Source organism: Anarhichas minor, unplaced genomic scaffold (assembly GCF_050575085.1).
Source record: "Anarhichas minor isolate MPS153535 unplaced genomic scaffold, ASM5057508v1 ptg000136l, whole genome shotgun sequence".
In the NCBI taxonomy this organism is placed as follows: Eukaryota; Metazoa; Chordata; class Actinopteri; order Perciformes; family Anarhichadidae; genus Anarhichas; species Anarhichas minor.
Genome location: NW_027466582.1, coordinates 12,292,751 through 12,313,852, shown reverse-complemented (window position 1 = coordinate 12,313,852; position 21,102 = coordinate 12,292,751). Strand labels below are relative to the sequence as shown.

At 40.7% G+C, this 21,102-nt stretch overlaps 1 protein-coding gene across 1 annotated transcript in view; it reads left to right on the top strand.

The window, feature by feature from the left end:
* Positions 1 to 21,102, top strand: part of ryr3 (ryanodine receptor 3) — a 102,229-nt gene that overhangs the window by 10,331 nt on the left and 70,796 nt on the right. The window contains 5 exon segments of the mRNA XM_076084058.1: positions 8,846 to 8,965; positions 12,792 to 12,896; positions 19,356 to 19,430; positions 19,783 to 19,861; positions 20,227 to 20,339. Of these exon segments, the coding sequence (XP_075940173.1) occupies positions 8,846 to 8,965; positions 12,792 to 12,896; positions 19,356 to 19,430; positions 19,783 to 19,861; positions 20,227 to 20,339 (492 nt within the window).

Here is a 21,102-nt window from a genome sequence, read left to right as displayed (position 1 = left end):
AGAAGCAGCAAGACAAGAGTTATCCCAACCTTGAAACTTTTACCTTTTTGAATTTCAATCATACTCGTGTACAGACTCGTATCTGTCCGAACTTGTGATTTACGCACTTATTTCCAACGTTTTGCGGAGAAAATCCCGACAAATCCCAAGGACATCAGCTGCAGCACTCGGTAAGTATCTTTACTTTAGTAATTGTTCTCACATCATAATTTTCATTTCTTTTATCAAAATGTTATTGTTATAGTGTTACATTGTGACTAAATGTTGTGTCCCCGTCTGCATTCCTCTCAGCTTTGAGTTCCTGGCAGCAGGTGTCTCATCTGTTGGCTTCAAATATGTCCAACCGTCCATCCCATCGTAACTCGGTAGTTGTTGGAGCCTTGCTCCGTTCTAGTTTCTCCGAGTACCTGGTGGAGTCTGTCCTGGGGCAGGGCACCTTCGGCACAGTTGCTAAGTGCTGGAGGATCGCCGACAGGAAGACCGTGGCCATCAAAATGATGAAAAATCAGGACCGGCAGGCAAAAGCTGAGGTAGGAGAGGAAACTGAAAAGTGCTCATCAAAGTTTGATTTGTAATATTTGTGTGACAATGCTTTTGTACAGCTGTATTTGAAGAAATGCCTACAATACAATATAATGGTTTGTTACTGTGGGTAAAGCTAATATAAAATCTGTGACCTGTCATCTATCCCCAGGTGGCTGTCCTGTTAAAACTTCAATTCCTGGACTCTGACAAATGCAACCTGGTTCGCTGGTACCGGTCTTTCATCAGCAATGAACACATTTGTATGGAGTTCGAGCACCTGGACAGAAGTCTTTACGACTTAATGATTGACAGACATGGCGAACCTCTCCATATTAAGGAAATCAGACCCATTGTTCAGCAGGTACGTTCTACTGCAGTTCTTCCTGCATTAATAATCACACTAAAGCATACTGATAAAATATCGTTGCCCTTATTGTGAAATGACTGACTTTAATAACCTTTCAGCTCGCCAACGCACTTGACCACTTGAAGGTTGCTAGAATAATACATGCAGACCTCAAGTTGGAAAATATAATGTTGGTGAACCATGCACAGGAGCCTTACAGAGTTAAAGTCATCGACTTCGGCCTGGCCTGTGATGTGTCGGCTGCCAGACGGGGCTCCTGCCTTCAGAGCAGTCCGTACAGGTGAGTGACTGAAATCACATTTGATCAGTCGGGGGTTTCGCTGCAGTTGTAGTAGAGGTCATATGCTTCAAGTTGTGATTGATACAGGTGCCTGTCAAAACAGTGGAAATTGTCATAATTGTTGTTTTTCCTCTCTCAGGTGTCCAGAGATTATTTTGGGTCTACCATTTACCGAGGCCATAGATATGTGGTCTCTGGGCATCGCCATTGCTACACTCTACCTCGGCTGCTTACCCTACCCCGGCAGCAGTGACTATGATATGGTAAGTACTACCTGAAGTTTGATCCTCTGATTTAGTTGTGTGTGTATGTAGTAAATGTAAACTATATATTTTTTTCTTCACTCTTAAACCTCTTCTTTATGACTTGGTTATTCATTTTCCCCCCTGTTCTTGTTGCTAAATATTAGTTTTTTTTTGTATATAGAAATGAATCGGTTAAAACTTAGTGACAGTCCTCTATCCTGTTGTGACTTGACGTTGTATTGTATCTTCAGATGAGGTACATAGTGGAGACTCAAGGTCAGCCACCGAACACCATGCTCTCCCTCGGATGGAGAACTGGCCGTTTTTTCCAGCACAACTCCACAAACAGAACCTGGAAACTCAAGGTACCTGCCACTTCACCACTACTCTGACCTAACTGACTTGCTCTTTGACCTAGAATTTGTGTCTGGTTAATTCTGTCCATGTTGCATTTCTAACATACTGTAGAATATTTGGGTCTGTCTGCCTAATTGTCCAAGTTTACTGTACTCAGATTGTCACACTAACAATAACTGTCTGTTCAGACACCAGAACAGATCTGGAGGGAGAGTGGAATTCAGTCGCAGGAGACCAGGGTCAAGAAGCTCAGCTCGCTGTATGATCTCGGGCAGATCCGGGCCATCGTCAGTGAAACGAATGCTGATAAAGCTGCAGAATCGAATGACGTGCTAGACTTTGTAGACCTCCTCAATGGGATGCTTCAGCTTGATGCTGCCAAGAGAATTACACCCAGTCAGGTGCTCAATCATCAGTTCACCAGCATGTACAACATAGTCTGGATGGATTCTTTCAGCTCCTAGTAAGTTAATGTTAAGATTTCATTGATACACTTTTTGTTTCTTACTTTATCTGAATGCGTTTGTTCATACACTTGGTAAAGGAAGTTCATTCATGTAATGCTTAATTCTTTGCAGTGTACGGTCCTGTTCTGAGTTAATGAACCCGACTACTGACAGTAGGAAAGCTGTGTGTGGGTCTCTGCAGCAGCCATCCCCTGCGACCGCCCATCCCATCCAGGATCCGAGGAGCGTCCCTGCTGAGAGCCGGGCTCTGTCAGGGAGGAAGAGCGAATCACCTGATGTCATATATGTGGGTCATCAACGTGGCGACAATAGGAGCAAGATCCGGAGAAGCGATGCTGCTCCATTCAATACCATCAGCTATTGCTTCCCCCCAAGTGTAAAGCGGAAGATGGCAGATAGGGACGACTCTGACGACCGTCACGAGAGAAAAAGGCTCAACAAAAACGACCAAGCTCCACCCACCAGCAGCAGCAGCAGCAAAGCCCTTACCGAAGAACCGGATCGGAGGAGCGTCCCTGCTGAGAGCCGGGCTCCGTCAGGGAGGAAGAGCGAATCACCTGATGTCATATATGTGGGTCATCAACGTGGCGACAATAGGAGCAAGATCCGGAGAAGCGATGCTGCTCCATTCAATACCATCAGCTATTGCTTCCCCCCAAGTGTAAAGCGGAAGATGGCAGATAGGGACGACTCTGACGACCGTCATGAGAGAAAAAGGCTCAACAAAAACGACCAAGCTCCACCCACCAGCAGTAGCCAAGTCCATGCCGACGCTCGGCTCGGACCGGATCGGAGGAGCGTCCCTAATGAGCGTGACCGGACCCAGACTGAGAGCCAAGCTCGGTCAAGAGACCAACTCCGGTTCCGCCAACACTAATAATTAAGAAGAAGAAAAAGAAGCTTTACCTATGAAGGAGATGTCACTGTCAAGATCCAACAGCACAAATGAGATCCACGCAGAGGTCCCGTGCGTACTTTGGCAAGCTCTTGTACACCACTCCGCGCAGAATATCTGGCTCGCGCAGGTAAAATTGCAGCCTGCCAGTCCCCATACACCATTGTATAACTAAATTGAATTGGTCACAGTCCTCGTCTTTAGATTGGCCGGATATCAATCTGACACGGACGCTAGGGGGCGATTTTCAGATTGCACTACATCTCAGAGGTAAATAATGTACTGTACTGACACTACAAACATGATCTCATAGAATATGATTTTGTATCCAATTCAATTTAGATATACAATGGTGACTGGGTCCGCAGAGGTATTCTGCGTGAAGTAAGAGCACATTTGCCAAAGTTAAATAGCTGCATAGCTGTTTTACACGCACGAGACCTCTACCATCGCGCGTGGAAGAGTGATTTACCATCATATTTATCTGCTTCTGACTTCTGTGTTGAAAAAAAAGAGACTATTTTATGTATATATGTAAATATTGTAAATATTGTGTTATGATGTGCATTTGTAAAATTGTTTTACATGTGTTCAAACTGGTATTCATATTTGGATAACTGTTGAATAAATGTCATCATAACCATGCATGATGTGAATGCAATGAGTACTTTTTAAAACGTAGTTTACATTTTAAGACGTACCTTTTGGTGAGTATGGTCGAGGACTGGCACCATGCTCCCAGTTTACTAAATGGTCTAATGAGAAGTCTGTGCTGTGAATTAATCATTAATTGCAGTATTAATATGCATTCATAAAGCATATATTAACATGGTCTCTAACCATTAGTGCATATCTAAATCAATATATATATATAAATGCATGAATAATGTACATCTAAATAAGTTCTTAATTATTTACTAACACTTTATAAATTATGTTTTTAATCACCTACAACTCCTTAATTGGTTTGTAATATACATAATACTTAATTTATAAATGGGGAATCCATCATTTATAAAGTATGAAAACACAATCACGAAACACATAATAGACCAGCTTATTAATCAAGAATAAAACATTTATAACTTATGAATTGTATACTGATGAGTGTTGATATAGGAACAATGCTTTATAAATGATGAATTAAGTGTTTATAATAACTACACACTATGAAGCATTAGTTAAGTATGAGTAAAGTGTTACCAAACATGTTAACACTTTATAACAACATTGTTTTAAACCTATAAGTTATCCATGGCATTTGTTAATTTACTACATTTACTGAACCCTGTTATTTCCTGAAAGACTAACTGGATCAAATGCTATTTATTTAATTTACAAAGACTTGAATTTGCTCCAAACTTTTCAAGAAAGTTACAAGAATGTATTACAATGTCTAATGGCGGTCACTCGAAGATAATACGCACTGTCATCAAAGTTGACAGGAATTTTAGAGCTACTGAACCACTAAATGAATATTGCAGTCACATGGTTTGGTAGACTTGAATGGTACAAGTCCTTGCAGTACCCTTGTTTTTTTTCTTGGGGGGGCTGGGGTTGTTTATTTATTGTTATATGTTTTGACATAATTGGATAATTTGTTTATCGATCTTATCTTAATAATCGAACCAGTCAGACATCATAACAAAAGTTACCAGGTCTTTAAATAGAAATCCATTACATCCCTGTTTCTGTTGAAAGATGGAGATGTGGTTGAACCAGAAACACTGTGGATCTTTGGCTGGAGAAGCTACGACTGTCGAGCTAAAATGACAAATTGCCCAAAAGTACATTTTTCAACCCTCCTCTGTTTCTGTGTTTCTGTTTAGGTTTCAAGTCCTATTTTTCAGCATCACTGCATTTTGTCAGGTTCTCTGCTGCCATAAATAAGTTTTTCACAGTCTCACTAATTCTCCCATTTTCTACAAGGTTTTGAAAATGTCACTACTACTACTTTAAAGTTTGAACATTGTGAAGGGTCAGGCTCTCGTGGTTGACAGCTACTCATTAGATCTGTGTTAGCTGTGACATTTTCACAGCCTGCGATCCAAAAATAGCAAGTTTATGTCACAGTTTTGGGACACAGTTCTCTGTGGAAATTCTTGAATTTCATATCAGAAACTAACATTTGAATCTCACTTTAAGACCAGGTTATCTGATTTGAACCAACATCAGCCTTTATCTGGCTTATCAGGTTGTAGTTCTCACACATCTACACTCTTATCTTCTTTGCTTTTGATGCTGTGAGCTAAGCTTCACTAAAAACACGTAGCTCAGCCTGCACTTAGCACCCTGCTTGACATTTACATGAAACACGACCCCTGAGAAGTCAGAGCGATTCAGACAGACTACACACCGTGACAGTGTGAACAAGGAGACAAAACAGGCTGGAATTTTCTTAATTCCTTTTAGTTTCAAACCCCCCGTCTTCCTTTTTTTCCTCTTTTCAAAGCCTGCCTGTTGATCTCCACTGAGCATGTGCAAAGCATGTGTGTCAAAATAGCAGCACTGAGGGATTGAACAGATTCACCTTTTCTCAAGTTCACATTGGTGGCAGCAGTGGGTGAGTTGTGGGGGTTCATTTGGCACGCCGTACCATCTGTAGCTCTCGGGTTTCGGCTGGTGGATGCATCGGGCTGCACACACACACACACACACACAAACATATACACCTGTCGCTGTCTGTTGGGGACACTGGCAGCTTAGTGAACGAAGTAGGGGAAGAAAATAAAGCAAGATAAGAGCGATAAAGGGTCTGTTGAAGACACATCCGATGGTGCCAGTGGCCATTCAACGGAAGCTCCAACCAGAGTGACACTCTTTTGTTTGATAGGGTGGAGAAGTGTCAGACCTGCAGGATCCACAGGGGTAGTGAGGACGGGTGGGGTCGAGTTGGGAGAGGGCAGGGTCAAGTTCCCGCTCTACACTTGGAAGCTGGGTAAAGCAGCCACCGAACCTCATCCTGCTGCAGGCCCGGGACCCTATACATAGGACTGATGCTGCTAGCAGATGGTCACACTGCTGCTGCAAGGATCACTTTGCCTCAGATTCACCAGATTCTCTGGCTTGGGATCAAGTCAGGGGTGCAGAGAGAGACAGAAAATGTCTTAAGAGACTGTCTTGGCATTGAGAACACATGGCTATTTCATTAGTTGTTGAGATCTGATGATAGCAATTGGAGTTTTATAAGAGAACACCACTTTGTATCCAGTCTTGGCATTAAACCCTCCCATACACAGTGTCTCTCGAGGTTGTATTTATTTAAAGCGATGCTGGCATTATCATCCGCATTGCTCTTCTGATCTTCCATTGCTTCCCCCTTCAGATGGTATCCAGTCTATGTAGCCTTTTTATCCCAGTGCAACTCTGACCACTTCTGGTTCTGGAGCTGCACTATCAAACTGAGCAAAAATCAATTTCTGTGCATCTGAGCCTTTCAGTGTGGTTGTCAAATTCAGGTATGCATGAATATGTGTCACTGTCTGGCTTTCACAGCACATTGATGACTTTTTAGTGATCAAATTGCTCCTTTCGATGATTTTCCATACTGACAAACAAATCATTTAATGAAATTAATCACAGTAATAGAAAAATTTTGCACAAAAAATCCCCCGTTAGCAGTTTCGTAAGCCTTAAAAATGGCATGCTGCATACACACGTAGGTATAGAATGCCACTAATTGTGCCAGGCACCCTGCTGGTTTCATAAGGCCACAACCACCACAAACAGCTGAAAAGAAAGAGGTGTATTTACTTGATTTTAAAAAGGTGACAAGTCTTCTGTCATCCCGTGGCCATATTGAGTTTCCCTATCTGTCGCCTGAAACAACAAGCTGTCTTTACTCCATCACACAATTACCGGAAAAGCTGCAGCAGGGACTCCGAGCCAGCATTGATGCTTTCTGTCATCAGTAATCACCTCCCTGAAGCCCAAAGTTGGGTCTTGGGGTATTTAAAACGCTGCTCTATGGATAGCTGTGCCAGCTCAGCCCCTCATTCACTTCACTGTGACATCTAACTCTACTGTGATTCACTTTAGCCATTAAAAGCCATTTCGTATTGCCCCACATCACAAACTGACAGTATAAGAATATAATTTAATTTGGTTGTTAGTCTATCCCAAAGACGTTTTGTTGGATCTGCTCAATTTCACTTCTTTACTAATTAGCTGCTGTTTCTGTTCCAACTTCAAAGTGTTTCTGTGAAATAATATTGAATACGTCTCTGAGGCAGACATTACTTTATCTGTACGGTGTGTTGTTGTTATGATTATTATGTTTTTACTCAGGATAAAACATATTAAAGGGGACATAATATGTAAAACTCCCTTTTTCAGTTCTTGTAGAAACCCATAATACAAGTATGAATCTAAAAATGAGCATGATATGTCCCCTTTAAAGTAAAAGCCTTGTTCTAGCCTGTAGCGTAAAACTTCACAAGAACAGCTTCATACTGCTCAGTTATTGATTTCCCAGTGTGTTATTGTTAAGGGAGAAGAGTCGAAGACAGTCCAGTCACCACCTTTTTCATTGCAAACACCTCCCACATATATAAACCAGAAAGACCCAAGATCTAATTTGTGGTGTAACGCCAACACATAATGTGAACACCTCACGATAAAACAAAGAGATTGACTTTAGACCTCCTGCAATGTCTGTTTGAACTTTTACATCTGCTGAAAGAGACGAAAAATATGTCCTAATTCCCAGAAAGTTTTTATTAATTATAATAAAAACGCTTTTTTTCCTCTTTGTTTCAATGTTATTCCCATCAGTATAGCAGTGTGGAATTAGACTAGGCTAGAATTTTTTTTAGACGGATGTATTGCTGGATAGACGGGAGAATGCTTTCTAATAAAATAAAACGTTTGATGGTATAATGAAGTGCATCTAAAGCTAAAAAAAACCTCTTAAATTATTTTCTTCACACAACACTTTGACCACCCAGATGGGGCTTTAACTTTGTGATCGCACAACAATTGTTTTGAAATCTTGTCAGGGTCTGATATCTCGCCTCCTGAGTCTGTGGGTGCTGTACAGCTTGTATCTCTATTGAATTTATACTGCTGTGAAGGAGGTGGGAGCCACAACCATGGCAACCATCAGCTCAGATTAGTGTGGGACGTGAGCTGGCAGGAGACATGCACACACACACACCAAATACAGCCAGAACCTCTGGACCCTGACAGATACAGATGTTCATTTATTGGTTGCACTGATTGAATGGAGGGTTTCCTCTCTCCCATAGAGATGCTAAGGACTGCGTAACATGTTTAGAAATGAAAGTGCTCTCGCTGCTATTGATTCATTACGCTTTCATTCTTTTGTTTTCTGCTGCTGAAATGGTCGTCTGTTCAAGTTTGACTACAAGAAATTTCCTTTTATCTGATTTCCCTAACAGTTTAATAACCAAAACTTGAGAAATAGTAAAATGCATTTTGTTGTACTGTTGTATAAAACAACACCCCTGTTCTCGTTTCTTTACAGTCAGGTTTTTTCCTTTGCAATGGTTGCTTTTTATCTGAAAGCTTTGCGACCAGAACCCTTTCTGGATTCCAGTTTAAAAACCTTATTCCAAGTGAGGGTGGCATGATAAGCAACAAATCTGAGCCAATGTAGATTATTTTCCTCCTTGTTTTGTCGTGTTAATTTTTTGGATAGGTCGCTGTCAAAACATATTTGGCTCAAACGCTCCTCTTTCTCTCTGGCAGGATGACGAGGTCGTGCTCCAGTGTGTGGCCACCATCCAGAAGGACCATTGCAAGTTTTGCCTGGCCGTCGAGGGACTCGGAAACCGGGTGTGTTACCTGGAACCCACATCTGAAGCCAAGGTGAGGATGGCACACAGCTGTGTTTTGTGTTTAGATATTATGAAGAAATGGGAAGTCAGTGGCACAGTTTGGCATGAAACAAGCAACCATAGCTTATATAAATGTCCTGTCAAATAGTAGGGATGAAGTAGAAGGCCCTATGGTGCAAACTACTTAGATCAAAAAACAATCTCAAATGGGTGCCTTGGTGGTGCGGAGAAAATACATCCAACCCCTCATCCCCGCGCGGATCCAGATTGGGTTCCTGGCTCTGGTGCTTCCAGCTTGGCCAGAACCCCAACAAACACAACTGACAGTGTTTACGGGGCCAGTTGTGGTTCAAGTCCTTGTTTCTGCACTGGTGCATCCCAGTGATTGGTCATGGCACCAAGGCAGAGAAAACTACATCAACATATAATATATAGAGGATGGTTTTGACCAAGAGTTTATTTTTGTCATCGTGTGATGAAAATGAGCATTTTGCTGCCTGTGGTGTTGTAGCAACACAACAGAGCTGTCAGTACTCTGTTACATGTCTCATTAATCTTCTTCCTGACAAGACAAATGGTATGGTCTTCCAAAAACAATTGTTGAAATGAAGCAGATCATTTTGTCTTTGGAGAATATGCCTCGTAATAGGAAGGTTTCTGAGCACTTTCAATGGGGAGAGCAAGTTTGTCGTCGGTCAGTAATGGAGATCTCCATGGGATCAACAATGCAGCCTATATAGTTATACTGATGATCTTCTTACTGTTTTATTTTAGGCTTCACACTTGCTTTGTGTCAGAGTGATAATCACATGATCACAACCAAAGAAAACTCTCCAATGCCAGGATGTTTATGAGCTGTGCATATCAAGTAAAGCCTGATTTTAATTTAGCCACTGAGCAGTAAGAAATCCAATGAAATCTGGGGACTTGTTTCCGTTCACCCACCTGGAACTGTTGTTGAGTCGGAGGGCAACACCTGCGGAGCGCTAGGCAGCCAATCACAAACAACCTCTCCCCCTCTCACCTTGGGTACCGGCGACGATGCTTCGGGCCTCCTTGGGTGTGACATGTGGCTGAGTGTACAGGGTGATGGCGCGGCTTGGCACGAGGTGAGGGGCTGTCATCTGCTGGCGGATCTCAGGTGTTGACACGTCATTTCCCTTAAATATGAAGCCTGGCTGCTTGTTGCTGCTGGTCGGGAGAAATGAGGCCTGAGTGAATTGGATCCAATTTAAAGAAGAGTTCTGAGGCAATTTTTTAAATACGATGTTGCGCCACTTATGTACTACCATTACATATTATAGACTTGGGCCATTAGTGGCATCATTTATTCATATATTACAATATTCAGGAGGTAAAACACCATCTTAAAATTAAGTGAAATCCTGTAATACGAAGTTCATATTAAGTGTATACTCAAACAAATGGCTTGATATATATTTACAGTACATACTGCACATATTTGTCTATTTCTGCATTGATTCATTTACTTCTTATATTGTTCCTTCTGAAGATGTAAAAACAGATCATGAATATATACTTAGATTTTAAAATGACTAAACATAATACTGTCAATCAAACATTTTTTTGGGCACTATTTTCAGTCATGGATTAACACCCACTTTGAGCACGAGTGAGCATTTTTAGGACGGTGTATGTCGGATTAGAAAAATAAACCACAGTGCCCATGTTCATCATAATGTTTTTAGTCTAGGATCAGTTCATTGTTGGATTTGGACTTTTCATGGAATTTATTGTCAATAACAAACATATCACACAATATCAGCTATGTCCTTTAATGTCACATAAAACAGCACTCATTTTATCTTACTTGTCTTTATGAAGAGGAAGCTAACGGGATTTATTTACTTTATTTCATCTCTTTTGAATAGCATACAAGGCTCTAGACTGTTTAATCTTTTGAAGGATCACTTTACTCATTTTCACGGCTTATATGACTGTATTGTCTGAAACTGACTGCAGACTTTCTAAAGGTTATTGTGACCGTTGAGACGGCCTCTTCTATTCCCAGACATGCACCGTGTTCAGTATGTCCGCCCCAACCCTGGAAGAAGTATGATGATTGGAATATTGACTGTGAATAATTCATTAGTGCTGTAAGGTCTTCAGCAGGTTAAGAGTTACTCGCGACACCACAGGTGTAGCTGCGTCATGTCATGTCGCATCCTCATACAGGCAGATGTACTGTAAATACTCAACTCACCCTGTCACCCTGTCTTTGTGGTGAGATAGCTCGATTTTTCCCTGATATCTTCCTGGGTTGTTTGTCACATCTTATCTGGGTATAAATGTAATTAAAGGATGAATATCTGAGTTGTTGGTGGCCGCTCTTAGAACTGGACACGTGCACACACAGTGGTGTTGGAGGTTCCCATGCATGTTTGTGTTGAGTTACAGAGCAGCGCCGCCCTCGTTATCACCCAGCAGCCCTCCCTTCTGCTCACATTTTTCACTTCACTGCAGAGTTCAAGGGTCAGCCGGTTGTGTTACTAAGTCAGGGCATGCACCCAACACCTTTAAATCACGACTTGTCCTCTTCTGTGTCGGGGAGAGATGGATAGCATGTAATGTGAAGCCGGCTATTGTTGTCATAAACAGTAAGAATGTACTAAATCATTTGAGGATCGTTCGAAGAAATTAGGTTTGGTACGTGATCTGATATGAGGGTGTGGGATTTTTTAGGCTGTTGTTTGTTCATGTGTTTGTTAGATGTCGTGTGCAGTGTGATGCCATCTAGAACATCATACGGTTAATTCATTCTTCATTCTTTTGACAAGGAGATGCAGGTAGTGAACAGGTCCCCAGATCTGCCTCAGAACTGCTTTTGAGTAGCGTACTCGCAATATGTAATCCCAAAAGCCACATTTTTATTCTTCGGTATCCTCTTTGCATGTGCTGTTTGAATGAGTTTCCAAAAAGTTGTTTAATCTTTGCATCATGGATTGAAAGTTTAGAGACAAACTCAAACAGTGGGCTGAACGTGGAAGACAGATCTAAAGCCTGTTGTAGCCGGAACCAAACAACGCTGTGTGCTGAGGAATGAGCCCGAGCCCAACTAATTATTTGTCATTGCAGCCGTGGGCTGCACACCTTTTGACAGCCCTCCTCATAATAATCCCATAGCTACTCCTTAGCAACACACCATGATGGCAAAGAAGTTGCAAGTCATCGGAATTATTTATGAGCACCGTTATTCACTTATCATTTGTCTCTTGTCTCATATCGGTGCCTGCAATTTATTTAGTAACTAATGACTGCTGTGGCAATATTTAGTAAATATGAGAAAGTAGGTACAATTTGACATGCATGTGTGCGCATGTGTTTAATTAATAAACATATTTTATATTACTGCATTTCTCTGTTAATTCAGTTTCATTTATTTAAGATGCATATAGATAAATTGAACATAATAAATAGGAATTTGTGTGGAGCATTACTGTCACCAGAATAAAAGTGAGATGACAGATGCAGCAAACATGAGCTACAGAGTAGAAACATATTTATATAGGCACCAAAATTAGATTTGGTGTCTTGTTGCCCGCAGTCGCAGCTGGTTTTCATAAATTACAATTTAAATCAGTTCTAAAAGTGGTTCCAAAATTGTTGAAATATATATATTTATTTGCAGTGTCATAACAGGCATCTGTCGGGAGCTACTTTAGACTGACAATGCAATATTTATTTAGCCCACTGAGTCGGGGAGAATAAACTCCCGGCACATCGTTTTTGTGCTCACAAGAGACGCTGGATTTTGCTCAAAACACCTCGTCAATGCCTCTTCGACTAATGTTTCTTTCCTTCCAACCATCTCTCCCTTCTCCCTTTCCATCCCACAGAATGTTCCTCCAGACTTGTGTGTTTGTAACTTTGTGTTGGAGCAGTCCCTGTCGGTGCGGGCCCTGCAGGAGATGCTGGCTAAGACTGGGCCGAACAGCGAAGGGGTGAGTACTTCCCTCCTTCCCACTGATACCCCACTCTCTCTCTCTCTCTCTCTTTCTCTTGCACACAAACACACTCAACGTTTGAATGCACAAGCACAAATCAGTCTGTAGTCTAGCACTCTGTTGCAAAATGCCCTTGAGGTTGTTTTCTTAAATATAAGTTTCTGCTAGAAGCCTCAGACTATATTTCTGCGATATTGCTTTTTAAAACGAGTGTAACAGAATTATAATCTTCACAAATGTTTTATAGTTGGTGTAATTTAGCTGATGGGTTATTTATTGAGTGATCTTGAAAATAAATCACTTGCTGGCAAAGCAGTAACAGTGCTGGAAATACAAATGCACTAAATGTGCTCAGAGGCAGCCATGATGATTCTGCTGTTGTACTAACACTGTCAGGTTTTTTCAGGAATATGAACTTTACAGAAGGAAGAAAAACTTGAAACCTCTTTTAACGTCAGACTGGGGAATCAAATACAGATCCAGCAAAACTTTGACATCTTTTATTGAAGTAAATTAATTGTAACATCTTCCAAAGGTATCTGTTTGCCCTGCTAGCAGGAAGTGCCACTTCCCCACTTGGAGAAAAGTAAATTTGACGTACATGTGAATGTGTCATGACCCTGCAAAAACTACGGGATTTTTTTTAGAGTCAATCATTTTTTATTTTATTGTTGCTTGTAGCAGCGTCGTCATGAAACAAGCAAAAACAACGTTAGACCTTATATTACAAAGTTACTCTTGATTAAAAGTAAACGTTACAGCAAGTACACAGTTTTGAGAAGAATATCAATACATACGTTGCAACGTCAACAGTGTTCTCACTTCATTAGGGGCATTTGTTTTGAAGGAGTAGTCTTCTGCAGTATATGTATGATGAACTTGCTCTATAGGCAGCCAGCAGCAGGTTTGTATTCTTGTATTGTTTTCGTAAGACGGCAGTAAGAAGATAGTATCTCCAGACAGTAGGCCTCAAAGTGTTAAATATGGAAAGTCAAACAATTTAGTCAAAGTCTGAGGAAGTGACTGATTCACTGGATTACTGTAATAACTGTAATGGCTGAGCACTCTAATGCATTACCCAGAACACTGTATAAATGGACGGAAATCTAAAAACCTCCCATCAAGCACTGCACCAAATGTTGCTGCCAGGTCTAAGATGTAAGTATAAACGGACAAATGCTGCTTAATTACTCGTTGACTATGTGATTATCCTGCACATGTTTCTGGGCTAAGTTTTGACTTTGAAAAGTGAACATGGGATTAACTCCCAAAGGCAAAGCAGACGGACCAGATATAGCAATACACTCCAAACGGCTTTAACAGCAGGAACTGCAATTGTTTCTAAATGGAAGCCGTCTCTTAGCATTCTCTGTAACAATTTCCTGTTTTGCAAAAAGAGATCGGACGATGATAATCGAAAGTGTGTGTGTGTGTGTGTGTGTGTGTGTGTGGGGGGGGGTCAAATAAAGGAGAGATATTATCTGAGAGTGCAGTGCTGCAGTACATCCACAGCCTCCTGTCTCCTCTAGCTCTTCTGATTTATACTAAAGTGTGAGCCCCTTTCCTCTCTGCTCCGCTCCAGCTCACTTGGCATGTTTATTAGAGTATGTAAGTAATCTTTGATTGGGCAGAGGCTCTGTAGTGCCAGGGGGGGGGGGGGGGGGTCATTGACAGGCAATGAAGTACTACGGTAGGCTGTACGTGTGGTCTGTAAACCCCTGTCAGATGTTCACATTCACTCATGCTGCTGCGCTCCAACAGAGTCATTTCATGTGTCATTTAATCTCATCACCCAGCCCTTCTAGATCCAGAGGGGGAGGTCAAGACATGGGACGGGATGGCGTCACATATTTGGATGGAATGCTAATATGTTTGGTGAAAAACAAAGAGAAAACAGCGCTTAGTTCTCAAACAGATACCAGCATTAAATCTGGTCATTCAAGAAACTGCTTGTTAGTTGTTTTTTTTGTTCATTTTCATCACTGTTCCTATTGGATACACATGGTCTGTGTTGATTTCGAAAGTTCCTCAATTGATGGGCCCCAATTCTTATTATTAGCTTTGGACAGACCACAGGTATGTAGGAACAGGGATGACGACGCTATGGTTGCATAAATCACTGTGCAGTACAGCTGCAGCAATTGGAGAAACCAGCATTACGGTGCTATTTGCAAGATGAATTGAGTACAAAACTAATGCAAGATAGCCTGAAATGTGTGTTATGCTGGATGGCTCTGGCTACCACTGTACTTTCATGCACAGCATAGCCTTCTGACACAGATAGTGTCTTATCTTTTACACAATTCTGGTCCTCTCAACTGGTGAATCAGACCTGCTTTGTTATTAGCCTGGGTAGCAGATTTGTTTTGTGCTAAACAGTGCAACATTGTAGTCTGGCCTTGTTTGGCAAGACAAGGGTATGTTGGCTTGAATACAAATGCTCTGCTAGCAAGGCTAATAAATCACCCTCCTCTTTCCTCTCCACTATAAGGGCCCATTTCTCTCCCTTCTTGCTCTCAGATTTGTGTAATTGACTGCCATGCAACCCAATAACACATACTTTTCATGTGTATTTGTGTGTTACTAGAGTGCTGAAATGGGTAGGTCCATCAGTCCGTTCATCCATCATGTTGTCAGTGTGCATGATAGACTGCCAAGCGAAAGGGTTGACTTTTCGGCACTTTCACTTGAAGTGATGACCATTTCTCGATTGCCATAAATTGCCGCATTTATAGCGTGTACGGCATTTAGTTTAAACATCCATGGCAGGTACTGCAATGTAATACATTAGCTAATGGTAATGCATTTCAATTTTGACTTCTCAGCACATATTGTACAAATGGATATCAAAACACATTGAGACTCCCTCTGGATAGTCAATTCAGCTTTCACCTCATCGCAGCTCAACATGTTCTCTTTCCCTCAGCCTGCCGGAAGACAATCAATTAGCTCGTTAAAGATATCTCTGAACTTGTGGCAATCTTGAAATAGACATCCGTTGGATTTGTCACCTTGTTCACAGGAGTCAAATCTTTTGTCTTGCCTCTGAAGACTACTTTGTGTGCAAGCGTGCAAACACTTTCAAGTGATAGTGTCTGCATCTCATTTGTATTGTTCCTCATCCCTTTTCTCATTTCAATGCATTCGGTTCAAGTCTTAGTATAGAGCTTACAATTTTGTGCTTTTAAATGGATATACATATACATATTTCATAAGATTCTGCTTACCGTAGGTAGTAATGAGCTCCCTTAGTTATCGAATTTTACTGAATCTAAATGAACGGATCTGAAAACCCACACGTTGGCAGAAAACTCACTTTGTGGTTTGGTTTTCTCTGGGTTTGGTCTCTAACATCAATTACGTTTTAAGGGTATTGACACGAGGAAATGTCCTGAAATCAGTTCTGATTTCAGAGTGGTCACATACACACTACTGTTGAGCAAAGCTGTTGTAGGTGATTATTCATCTGTTTTTCATATAACTCACGCTGGACTACCAACGCACTTCGCACTATTTTTAGAATAACGCGGCCGGATGTATATTGTGTTTCGAAGGTTTTTTTTCCTTTCCTAACTTTCAGATATTTCATCATATTTTAATGGACTTATGAAGTAAATATAAAGCAAATAGAGCACAATCAGCGTCTCATTATCCAAATGAGTTGAAGGACAGGGCCTTGAATTTATACATGAGAACCAATATATCAGATGGTACTTAACTAATGAGTCTGGCATGACTCCCTTCTTCACAGCCTTGAAAAAGTGATTAGTGTGCTATTTCCATGCTCAGGCTCTTCCATATAACATAAACTATTAATATATGAAGTGAACATTTAGGAAAATTACTTAGTCATATAGTTTGGTGTAATGGCTCTGTCAGGTTTTAGCAAATAGAAAGCACACACTGTTTCATTCTTATAAAGCCTAGCAGGCTGGAAAATACCAAAAAAGCATTGAGTGGTTGGCTGAATATCAGTGATCGTCACAACGCCAGCAAAATCATCCACGTGTTAAAAGTAGTTTTTATTTTACACTGGACCATTACACTTTCAAAGTAGTAAATAACTTAATTGACAATGTTTTACAAATGGTTAGAAGTTATTTATTAAGCAGAGGCTAAACGCCAAACAGCCTTTATTATAGTAAATTGGATCCATGATTTTTGCTTGTAACACAGGTAAATAAAAGTCCTAAAACAGGTGACATATGTTACGTAATGACGTTTGGCGTGATGATGTCATTGGGAGACTAAGTCAACGTGACTATCGTGAAGTTAGGGTAGATGTCCAAAGCTGCCTTTCTAGGTTTTCGGTTATCTCTGTGAGAGAAGCAGCTGTTGAAGCCATTCTGTAACTTATTTGTCTGTACTAACTTGCTGAGGGGCAGCGTCAATTCTCTGTAACATTAAAGAAGAATTCACGTCGATGTAAGGCTTGTTTACAATAGCACGCCTTGTTCTGATTACAGGTAAATAGCAACAACAACAAAAAACATCAAAATGGCGCATAATTAATACCATTTCTAGCGCGGACACAACGCTGTGGAGCTGTTAGGCCATAGAAATAGGATATTTTAACGCTATTTCATTTATATGCATTAGGCTCGTGTAATTTCTGGAGTGCTGTTCAACTGGATTGCTAAATGCTGCCATGCCTGGAAGATGGGATTGTTGAAGGAGTTGTCCACTAAGCTAGCTAGCTACATTAGATTTTTCTTTTTGTTATGCCCGATTTTAGTTCAAACAGTTTTTACAGATGTTGGTACAACGTTACGGCAATTTTTGAGGGTATAATTTGTGGTGTTATTCTAGCTACCTTCATCTAAATGGGAAAGTAAACCGAAATATAAGGTAGTGTTATACTTATTTTTAGCTAGGTGTAACGCTAGCTTACCTAAACTGGCAATAGTGTGGGGATCAGCCATCATTGAACTGCTGAGACGTTTAAAGTAACTTACATTCCTTCTGGTGGCTTTGTTTTCTCAATATTTTTTTTTTTACCGTACATCCATGATGGGTTCTTCACATGAGAGAAAAGCCAATCCTCAAATGTTGCTAAATGTGCTCCTCGGGACTAATCTGAAGCTAAATGCTACATCTTAGTAGCTATAGTCCTCATGACTTGACCTGCGAGCCAGTTACATTTCCAAAAACGTTCAGTATTCATTTAAAACACAACTTATGGCACAACCCACCTCCTCCCCTAACACATACATGCGTGCAAAATACATTGACACAAACTTCTCTGTCTTTGTTTTCACACAAATCCACAGAACATAGCTGTTCAGGATACAGTACTTACAACTAGAGAGGCACCAAACCAAAGGTCACAGTTCCTGGTATTGATGTGTCAGCAGTCCTGAAATACAGTCAGTCTCTCTCGCTCTCTCTCTCTCTCTCTCTCTTGCTCTCTCTGTAACCCTCCCTCACTCCCAGCTGTTGCTGGATACTCTTCCCATGTTTCTTTTGATCAAACTCTGTTTCCTTTTTGGTCTGTCTTACAATCCATCTGGGAGAGACTTGGTAGCCAAAAAAGAATTAGCCTGGGGTCAGATTCAGGGGACAGTTGGGTGTCACACTGGTTACAGTGCCAGTCCAGGTCTTGGTCCCAGCTGTTTATTGTTTGTCAACTTAAAAGACAACTCAAATCTGGTAGCAGGACACTCTAACACTGTTTATTAGTAAAAAAAAAAAAAAGGAATTTCCAATGTGGCAATGAGAAATATCTAGGCCTAACAAGTAGAGGATATGAAAGAATGAGCAACTTAGTTGTCCATTCATTTTAAAAGTAAACCCCCTAAACAGACATTATTATAATCCTCAAATGGAAAACAATGCGTACCTATGCTTATGAGTTTGGACTCATTCAATTGATTTGAAAAGGGCCTCTTCCGATTTTGTGTTTATCCAGCTCGTATAAACATTGTTGATGCAAAGATGGTTTTGATGTCACTGCTTACGGTACCTTCTCTCTTTTTTCTTCTGCTGCTAGAGGTTGATTAAAAGGGTAAGTATATTTTCTTTATTCACCTCACCGGTGAAGAAGAAATCATATGTTTTATTCTTTTTTTTCGCTCAACTATTTCCTCACATTTCCTCTGCCATCGTGCTACAGTTGCTTGTGGGTAGAATGGGCAAGTTGTCTAATGACTGTATCTGTTTGTTGGTTTGTTTGATTGCGTGTGTGGTTTTGTTTGTTCCCACCCTCTTTATTTGTCCTCGTCCTGCTTGCACTTGGAATGGAGGTCTGACGTTGAAGATACTTTATCCATTCAGTCCTGTGCAGTTTACCCACACAGGCTCAAACGCAGAGGAAACTCTTAACTTTATATCTGACAACGAGGTGAAGTGGAGGTTAATAAAGTACACTATAGATGCGATAAGTCAAACCTGACAGGGTCCAGGGGTCAAGGATGCTAGGATATGATGGTAATCTGTCACCTGTGTATTTCCTGGCAGGCGGGTCATGGGGGCGGACACCGGACTCTCCTCTACGGTCATGCCATCCTCCTTCGCCACTCCTTCAGTGATATGGTGAGTATCAACTTGCAATTTGATAGACAATGTGAAATACACACATTTATTTATGCAGCACTTTATACTTATTTGTGAGAATAAAATCCCAAAGGGACTTAATTTACAAAACAAAGAAAAGCTGCAAATCATCACATTTAAGTAACTGAAACCAACAAACGTTTGGTATTTTTACTTTGTCAATAAATTTCAAATAACTAAATGTTTGTCCAAAAAGTATTTGTTATTTTGATCCACAAATATACAATGTAGGTCGTCATTTTATTAGAAAGCTGTACAAGAGCTAAGATCCGCTCTCAGCTTGGCGTCATGTTTCCTTTGACTTAACACTAATTGATTTGTCACTCTCCAGTACCTGACCTGTTTGAAGACATCAAGGTCTCTGACGGACAAGCTGTCATTTGATGTCGGACTACAAGAAGACTCAATAGGTACAGTATTACTAACAGGCACTTTACAGACTTTTTTCTGCTTTGAATTGAATCCAGCTCTCATGAGTAGCCGTTTCAGGTTGACTTAACCTTGAGATGGAATCGATACCCACGGGAGAAAGATTGTAAAGCACAGTTACAGTGCTATATTTGCCATTTGAATTACAGAACCTTTTAAAGCCACGTGTCAAGCAGAAAGCTTCGGTCTTCCTTATATGATGGCTGTTTTTAGGCCTTTTGCCACCCAGAATAGACGGACGCTTTAACAACAGAGAGGAGTCACGATTATCTAAAATGTCACCTTTATGACCGTGTGGGACAAGAGACCGCTCAAATGTATGTATTGTGTGTATTGGTGTCAATAGGAGAGGCCTGCTGGTGGACCATCCACCCGGCGTCCAAGCAGAGATCCGAGGGAGAGAAAGTCCGCATTGGAGACGACCTGATCCTAGTCAGCGTGTCGACAGAGAGATACCTGGTAGTTCAAGTCCAATGTCTCAGTAATAGATATATTTTTTAAACTTGCCTGTAACTGAGAAGAAAAAAAACATTGGCGTCACTGGAAAACAACCCTAGAGCTTCAGTACAAAGAATTGATGTTGCCAGAATTTAATCAATTCAATAACATAAAACCATACTTATATTGTAGCTGCAACTTGCAACTTGCTGCCCTGGTCAACAGATACACCAACAATAAGTTATAGAGTAAAAAAACTACAGCTCATCATAAAGCTTAAGCTATCAAAGCGTATAAGATATAAATCCATGTCTTGAAAACCATATATGGAATTGTTTTGATCCTTTTTAGTGTCTCCTCAATTTTAGGGTACTATTTTCTGGGTTAATTTAGGGCAAGCATTTAGTACAGTAAGCTAGGGATTTCACGATGCCAGATATTTAGTAGTTGATACCAATACCAGTGAAATTCCACGATTCTCGATACCCACTTCGTTAGCTTACCTAAACTGGCAACAGAGTCGGGTCCAGCCACCACTGAACGCTCATTAATTGTTGCTGACCGTAACTTATCTGTCCTCTGGTTGCTTTGTTTTCTCAATAGTTTTACAGAATGCCTATGATAGGTCCTTCAGAATTATTGGTAATTATTACATAAATAATTTTTATAACTATCAAAAAATATATTTGTCAAAAAGCAGGCACACAAAGTAATGGAGCCTAATGACGAATTCAGAAGAAAGTTGCTAATGCTGTTTATTCATTTCAGATAAATATGTCTGCCA